Genomic DNA, 8,223 nt, shown 5'->3' with positions numbered 1-8,223 from the left:
AGCAACTTCCACTTTTCTGCCATTCCAAATCAACAGGGAATCCAGGAAGCAACTTAAGCTCTTGGAGAATTACCATTACAGCTGTCATAAGCTTCACCTTTGGAGTTCAGAAGCCAAAAGTCAGAGCTGTGCTGGCTGACCTTCCTCCAAAGGCCTTGCTGAGACTGGCTGGGTGCCTCTTGCTGGGAATACCCTGTTGGGAATTCCAATGAGGTTAAAGTCATTCATTTCAAGTCATTTCAAGATTGAGATGGAGCTCAGTGCATTAACAGGGTATTGGCTGGTGAGTGGCCACCTGGAAAATGCTGGTGCTGTACCTGGAACAGAGCTGGACACAGGCACGGATGGGAGGTGAGCTGGAGAGCATTGCAGCAGGAAGGGGCTGGGGGAGCTGTTGCCAGCAGCCCAGCATGAACCAGCAGCGTGCCCTGGCAGCACATCTTGGGGTGCACAGCCGATGGCCAGAAGGGATCTCTGAAGGCCCCTTCCAACTTATCTACTCAATTCTATTCTACAGACACCAGCAGAGGGATGGTTGCTGATGCCAGTTGCAGGCCTGGCTGCCAGATGTCAGTATTTAAGCAAGGAGAAACTAGTGCCACGCATCCTGTTAGGTGCCCATTGTTATTGGCTCATTGTACATAAATGCTTACAAAGCTTGAAGTACACAAGAGGTATTTTATTAAGAGTTCCAAACTCATTACTTCAGTTGATGATGGTGTAGTAATTAGAAAAAAGTTCTTCTCCTTGCTGGATGTCTCTGAGCGTGACGAGCACTACACACCTCAGGTGGCTGAAAAGAAAAGCACAACAAGGAAATGCACAATTAGGTGCCAGGGAGGCTTTGAAAACAACTCTGAAATACAGGCAAACAGAATCAAAACCAGCATCAGTGCCAAGAAAAAGTGCAGTCAGTGTGGGTATGCAAAGTGTTTCCATTCACACCATTACTCAGAAAAGAAATGAGCTAATCAAGACAGAGGAAAACATATAATGCATCAAAGTTAATGGAGCAGAAAACACTCTTTTAGATGTGCACAAGAGGGTGGGATCGCTTCTCTAGTATCTGGACACCTGGAAAACTGATGAGATGATATTTTTCTTGGACAGATGACAAGGTGAACAGCAAAACTCCCCATCCTGAAGCAAGCCCATGGTTTAATTATCCTCACTGTGCTTTCACACTTTAAGATGAACACACAGGGTTTCTTAAAGCTCACCTCACCTCTTTTACTAGCATTTCTTAATTCACCTGCAGTTTACAAAAGCATATTTAACTTTGCCTCAATAAAGCCCAAGATCAATCTGAAGAACCACCTTTTTCCAGTATGCACCACAGCTCTCAACAACCAAAGCTCACAGTTCTAAAACAGCACCAGAACCAGACTAAAAGGCTGAAATGCCTCTGAAGTCCTTACACATCCTCCAGGTGAAGAGAACTGAGTGGGTCCCACAGGACCAACTGGACCAAAAAGGACAAATCTTTAGTGTTTATATTCAGAACCAGCATTACAACTCAATTCCTCACAGCACAAAAGATATTCTTGACTGTGTCACCATGTAGGACACTCTCTTCCACACAGAACCACACAAATACTGATCTGTCACTTTTTCCTCACAGCTTCAACCTAAAAAATCTGTCAAAGCTTTCCAAATACTTTAAGTTCTAAAAGAGGTGGAACTTCAGTTCATAGCAAGGGACCTTAATTGCGTAATATAACCAGAAGGCATTTGCCTTTATGCTGCACAGCATTTAATTTGTCTCAGTATGAATTCCTTTTAGATTCCTCAAATGTTCCATAAGCAGAAGACCTGGAGGAACAGAGGAGTGAGAAGCCCAAGTCCCATCTGCCTTCTAAGAGCTTTGATTAGTTGCAGGTTACCAACTAAATTTGAAACACATACTGAAAAGCCTCATTACTGTTGTATAAATGAAATAAATGCAGTGCTTAATGGGATTCAGGAAGATCCCACTGTAGTGTGTAGGACTGCTGCTTGTAAAACCACGAGTCAGAGTTATACCGACCTCTTCTGCAAACATGTAGAAGAACAGAACAAAAAAGAAGAGTCTTCTAAGTTACATTAGATGTATCTATTGAAAGAGCTGTATCTTCCTTACAATCTTCTCATTACATTCTCTATTCTCATATTCTCTAATATTCCCTTCAAACACGTTTTCCTTTTTCACACATGCATTTTGCTTTGTATCACACAGATCTAAGAGCTCTTTGACTTCCTGCTCACCTGTCTATCTCGTGGCTGTAGACAATGTTTGGAAGATACTGTTTCAGTTCCACAGGAAAATGTCTTGGCACATCAAACTCCTGATAACACACATTGGCTGCTTTTTCTAAGAGATAAAAAGAAAACAATTGATTCTATAACACTCAGTGAGTCTTAGACAGTGTAAGAGGTGGGTAATAATAAATACTGCAGAAGTACCAGACGCTGCAAAGACAGTCATGGAGAAAATCACCACCTGTGCAGAAGCAAAAGGGGAATTTTCTTTACATGAACGTTGGGCCTGGAAAAAACAGATTAATGCGAGAGCTTTGTCTTCATGCCGTTCAGCCTGTGGTTCATTACACCAGTCCCACTGCTGTAACACTAATTATTAGAACCTGTGCACTCCTTTCTTAAGCTGTTCCCCTTAACCTATTTCTTAAATTATCCTATGCCAAAGTGTACAGTGACAAAAGATGCCATTTCAGGCATGGTTTCCTCAGTAAGTCTGATGGTACAGCGCTGAGGAACTCAATTTGCAACTCTGTGCACTGCCTCGATCCAGAACTCTTTTGCCAGATACCCTTTCCTACTAAACTGCATTTTGGGATGCATGCCGCTCACTCTGCTTACCCTCAAAGAGACACTACAGGAGTCAGCAAGAAAAGCTCACGGATATTTGAAGGGCTGTTGCACTGAAGGGTCCTGACGCCCAGCTCTGACAGAAGGCCTCCCAAACAATCTCCCAAGTGTTTACCTTAAGCAGCATTTCTGCCCCCATCAGTATCTAGTTCTGTGTGCCACCTGCAAACCAGTCTATTCCCATACAGACGAAGCCAACCCTTGCAGTAACTTACCATAGGAGCAGTTGTTCACATACTGTCCCACTGCCAGTGGGTTTTGTGGAGCAGCTGTGAGCCAGCTCACGTCACTCATCTGAAAGGGGCCGAGCTGATCCCTCCAGCTGCAAGACCTAAAAGGAACCACAGCGTTAACGTTTCACAAGCAGCAGCCCTTACCCCGGTGCTGTTTGTTTTAATTGATACACAGAAGCAGATAACATTTCAAATGAGACTCAAATTAGGGTACGCCAAGAGAACGGACACTACCTGCACTACCCCTAACAATTCCCTTCTGGATGCCATTCCCCTACTTGATTGCTTACCTGTACACTGATCTGGACAGTCCTTTATCATTCCCATCTATAAGAATACCATCTATGCACCTAAAAATAAACGGGTTGCCGAGCGACTGGAAAAAGATGGGCTCGTGCTTTCTGTACACCGTACCTGTTACAAGACAGATATGGTTATTTCAGAAGAAAACAAGAACGTGCCCACAACGTCTTCCAGTCGCCTCCATACAGAACATCAAGAGACACGAGGGGAGAGGGATCAACCCTCCCAGCTGAGACTGTGAACTCAGTCCCCAGGAGAGCCTCCTTACCGGGATACATGGCCACAACCGCCCCTTTGGGCACGAAGCCCTCGCGAACGAAGACTCCGGTGCCAGCAGAGCGCAGGGAGCTGCGGTCCCGGGTGACGCTGAAGCCCATGGTACGAAGCAGCACCTCCTGCGGGCTGAGCGGCCCCTGCCGGCCCGGGTCCAGCTCGTCAGCCCGTAACTGCGCGTATCTCCGCCCCGCACCAGGGAGCAGCGCCAGGGCCGGCCCCTGCCTGCTGAGGTCATTGAGCAGCAGCGCCGTGAAGACCTTCAGCAGCGTGTCACAGACATCGCCATCGGAGATCAGCTTGTCCTGGGAGCTCTCGGGAACGAACCGGAGGGTCCTGACAGGAAACAAAAACAACGCGAAAACCTTAACGAGGCCGCGTTGGTCTGAAACAAGGCACAGGACACGCAGCAGCGCTACAGCCGCCCGCACTGTGAGCACCGCCCCGGCCCGCCCCACCTGCGCTGCCGGCGGACGTTGAGGAGCAGCCATGGCACGAAGCGGTACTTGTACGTGTCCCAGCGCCGCCGCAGGACGCGCAGCAGCTCCATCCCGGACCGCAGCAGCAACAGCTCGGACTACAGCAGCTTCATCCCGGACTACAGTAGCACCAGCCCGGCCCCAACGTGGCCCCGCAGCGCACGCAGAGCCGCTATTGGCACAGCGCTGAGCGGGGCGGGGTGTGAGCGCGGCGGAAACGCCATCAGTAAATCGTATTTTCCAGCCCTCCGAAAGCAGAACAAGAAGTAGCTCGATAAGAATAAACGAAAAGACAGAAATTTTGTTCAAAAACTTTTATTTGCTATAAAGACAGAACACCAAAATAGGTACAAATTATACTATATAAAATCGGTTCAATGGGGTAAAAACTTTTTAATTAAAATATCTTGATATATTTAAAATAACAAAGGATACAGTGAAGCCAAATTTCTTAACCCAGAGATCTCTGTAAAATTTGCTCGCACAGTAAGGTGCTAATAGAAGTTAGCCCTTAAGCCCTGGAAATCTTAGGAATCAGACACGTAGCAAATATAATTTCATTGTGAAAGTGAACTTTGGTAGAAGAAACTCTATAGGACACCTGAGGTAGTAGAAACTGGAATAAACAGCAGTAGACGTTATTTACAACTTAAGTACCAAATAACATTAAGAACACAAAAAAATAATTACACAATACAATTTTCAGTCCAGCTTTGATCCAAAGAAAATAAGAATATTACATCACATCTGCATTTTAAAAACACCACAATTACCAGCAAGCCGAGGGAAACGCAAACAAACTCAAACAGAAACGCATTTGGACAGGCTAGAGGCAGTTTGAGTTTGAAATGTGGTAGGCATGGTGATCTACAAAGTAATACTGATTAGCTGAGGTTCATCAGTTTACACAGTTTACAGATCTGCCAGAAACAGTATTAATCTGACAACTGATCTTCCAGTACGTGGATTGGCAAGAGTGCATCCTTTAAAGCTTGCACGTAAGAAAGACTTGGAAACAATCTTATTAGAATGAGAAATTCTAAAGTGGTCAAAAACAAAAACCAAAATAAAGTCAAGTACAAAACAGTTAGAGCTACCAAACTTCACATTTCGGTATTATCTTTTTAACTCTTCAAATCCGCCAATCTGCCAAAACAAAGGAATGTAACATCTCCAAAAGGAACACATTCACAACTAATGACGCTGCTTTAGTTCTTTCTTTTTTATTCTTTAGCTGTCATTCCTGTAAACTTAAATCTTTACGATGTTTCGCTTCCAATTCGTGGTGTACATTTTAAAATGTACTGTAGCTTATTTAGTTTATCCTGAGTCTTTGAAGAATAACCAATTCCGTTTCAGTCCAACAGCTTAACTGGCTTCTGAAGAGTTAAAACACAAACAGTATTTCTTAAAGGATTAAACACAATCAATATTCGATTTAAAAAGATCCCCATCATTAAAAAAAAAAAAAAAAGCAAAAGAAAAGCTGCCATTTTCCTTCAGAATTACATGCATCAGAATCTAAAAACCTGCCTTAAAAATAATTTTAAAAATCTGTTTTAAAAACACACCTGCTAAAAACACAAGTTTTGCACTACAGGTGAAGCTTTACTTCACATTTTACTTTATCTTGCTTTTCAAGTCCAAGACCATTTCTTGATAAAATAAATACCTTTCTTAGGGTAATATTTTACTTTATTTTTTTTTTTTTCCCCCACAACATTTTCAAATAAAATTATCACTAACAGCTACAGTAAATAGATGATGTATGGCAGAAGGAAAACAGCAGGTAAAACTTGTTATCATTGAGGAACGTGACCTCAATGTTGTTACAGAACGAACGAGATTTACTCATAGCCGGCACCTGCTCCCACTGAAGTGTGGAACCAGCATCTCCTGTAAACCTCAATGGAAGCTGAGTCTGGTGCCGCCGACAAAACGTCTGCACGATCCACCATATGAAAAGAAGGCTCAACGACTTTTCACATGATTCAGAACCTAAATTGTTTCACGCAGAACAATCTTTATTATTTTTAATAAGCTGTAATGTCAGAGCCTTAAACACTGACTTGAGGATGGCATTTTGTTTCAGATCTCCAGCAAGTCTGGTTTTAAAACTTGTGTCAGCAAGATGTTCAGTGACAGTTTGCATCTTTTTCTAAAGACTATTATAAAATATCCCCATTACCTGAAAGTTAAAAATACAACAAAAACACAAAAACTTTTAATTTCAAAAGAAATTACACAGCCAGCAGTAAATGCACAGTGAACCACAAGTGCCTGCTCTTACTTTAAGGAAGGCTTTTTTTTTTTTTTTAAAGTATCCATCAACATTTGGATTTTTTACACAGAGATTTGTATAGTCAAAGAGACAGATACAGAACTTCCTAATTGCAGAATCCTCTGCTTACATCTACATGATGTGAAATGGAACAGTGATTGTTACGTTAAAATAGATCCTGAGCCCCTCAGCTGCTAATATTGCTGAAAAAGTGCTCCAAATAAAACAAAAATCACTTAAGTTGCTAAATAACCATGCAGATTTAAAGAAAAATGCTTTTGCGTTGACACAGAGCCATGTGTTTGAAAAGGCACAGTTTACAAATCTCTGCACAAGTTGTGAAATGTTGCATACTGAGTTTAGGTAAAGATCTCCATTTGTCAATCACATATTTAGGTAGGGTCCTCCACTGGCCTTAAGTCTGTGATGTATCTGTCATCAAGGCCAGCAGAGCAATACAAGCTGCTGCGCTTAACTGCACTGCAAAACAGTTATTTTATGTTCAGTAGCATCTTCTTCAGTGTATCAGCCTTACACATAAGTAGCTACCATGTAGTACGGAAGACTGGGTGTTTCAGCAGCTCCCTCGATGGGGGTCTGTCCTGAGGTTGAAGTTCTAAACACCGAAGAGTCACATCCCTCAAACCAGGAGACAGATGTGATGGGATTGATGGAGCAGTAGTTGCACTGGCGATCTGAACAGAGAGAAGACTTCTTTAAAAGTCAGTGACCCTTAAAAGCCCCACCTCTACCCCACAAACAGTAAACAAGCTGATCATTTTCAGCTGTCATGCTACATGCTTTAATCCACTCAGCATAGTTCCCACTGCAGTTTAGAGGATTACATTAACTTCTGCCTCTCTGTAAAATGGGTCTCAGGTTCTTTTTCTCAGACTCTTTCCCCAACAGCACGAGCTTCTCACAGACTGCCTTTCTCCTTGCACCCTTCTCTCATTGTATTTCTTCAGCAATACTCTGTAGCAGCCAATTGCAGGGCAGGACAAAAGAAGTGGCTCTCAGGCCACAGTTGTGGGTATTCCTTAGTTTACTCCTTGCCATGGCTGTTAAATGGCATAGCAGAAACCAGCATGGAGATAGACTGCCCTTCAGGGTTGTAGTAAAAATGCATTAAGGACAAAGCAAGAGAACATAACTAGCTTAACATATTATGTAATATTGCTCAGTTAAATCTTTCTCAGATGGAAGTAAGTTGCTCCCCATCATATTGAGTTTTACCTTCTCTAGATCAGACTGAGAAAGATGATGGAGAGTCACCATCAGATTCACAGCCATCAACTCATTAAGATAATAACCTCTCTTATTTGAATATTACCATACTAGTTCTGCTTTATGGAAACACTTTTTACTCACTCCAGTGAATATGCTGATCACTTTCTTTACTTGTGTCAGTATTTTCTTCACTCCTGCCTGGAGCTGAACTAGATTTTTAACTAAAGAACGTATACAGATGTATGTATATATCTATTTATGACTGTTTGGCTCTGAGCAGCCTGGTCTGGTGGCTGGTGACCCTGCACATAGCAGGGGGGTTGAAACTGGATGCTCACTGTGGTCCTTTTCAACCCAGGCCATTCTATGATTCTATATATCTAATCGGTTTTACAAAAAGATATGGATGGCCTAGAAAAGGGAGGGACAATATTCATTCATAGATTAGCGTAACGGTAGGTAACTTTCAGCGAAATCTGGTCATGGAAAATCACATTTTACTGAAGGAGATTTTCCACTATGAAATATGAATATAAACAGAGAGGTTCTATAGTAGAAA

The 8,223-nt window shown here is 42.7% G+C and overlaps 2 protein-coding genes across 6 annotated transcripts in view; both read right to left on the bottom strand.

The window, feature by feature from the left end:
• Positions 1 to 658: 658 nt before the first annotated feature.
• Positions 659 to 4,290, bottom strand: SETD9 (SET domain containing 9). 3 transcript variants are annotated; one of them, XM_015848763.3, is made up of 6 exons: positions 4,133 to 4,290; positions 3,670 to 4,010; positions 3,389 to 3,512; positions 3,081 to 3,196; positions 2,245 to 2,350; positions 659 to 793 (listed from the first exon to the last, which is right to left on the bottom strand). In XM_015848763.3, the coding sequence occupies exons 1-6, from the start codon at positions 4,222 to 4,224 to the stop codon at positions 706 to 708; spliced, it is 867 nt and encodes a 288-aa protein (XP_015704249.1). In that variant the 5' UTR covers positions 4,225 to 4,290; the 3' UTR covers positions 659 to 705. The 3 variants fall into 3 exon arrangements, 2 of the variants coding, with proteins under 2 accessions (XP_015704249.1, XP_032297029.2); XR_014939392.1 differs by lacking the exon at positions 3,389 to 3,512; XM_032441138.2 differs by lacking the exons at positions 659 to 793; positions 2,245 to 2,350 and adding an exon at positions 2,443 to 2,524.
• Positions 4,291 to 4,452: 162 nt separating this feature from the next.
• MAP3K1 (mitogen-activated protein kinase kinase kinase 1) overlaps positions 4,453 to 8,223 on the bottom strand; it is a 54,810-nt gene continuing 51,039 nt past the window's right edge. For all 3 annotated transcript variants that reach the window (XM_085528862.1, XM_015848754.3, XM_085528861.1), the window contains exon 20: positions 4,453 to 7,129. In XM_085528862.1, the coding sequence (XP_085384988.1) occupies positions 6,980 to 7,129 (150 nt within the window). In that variant the 3' untranslated portion in view covers positions 4,453 to 6,979. The remainder of the gene's footprint in view (positions 7,130 to 8,223) is intronic.

The sequence above is a fragment of the Coturnix japonica genome, chromosome Z (genome assembly GCF_054131305.1).
Source record: "Coturnix japonica strain WE chromosome Z, WE-NBRP24, whole genome shotgun sequence".
In the NCBI taxonomy this organism is placed as follows: Eukaryota; Metazoa; Chordata; class Aves; order Galliformes; family Phasianidae; genus Coturnix; species Coturnix japonica.
Note: the sequence above shows the minus strand (reverse complement) of the source record. Positions and strands in the feature narration are given on the sequence as shown.

Coding starts and splice junctions, on each gene's coding strand:
- SETD9 (XM_015848763.3), bottom strand. CDS start 4,224: ATGGAGCTGCTGCGCGTCCTGCGGCGGCGCTGGGACACGTACAAGTAC. Junction 4,011..4,132: donor AACGTCCGCCGGCAGCGCAG/GTGGGGCGGGCC, acceptor GTTTCCTGTCAG/GACCCTCCGGTTCGTTCCCG. Junction 2,351..3,080: donor TGTGAACAACTGCTCCTATG/GTAAGTTACTGC, acceptor TTTATCTCTTAG/AAAAAGCAGCCAATGTGTGT.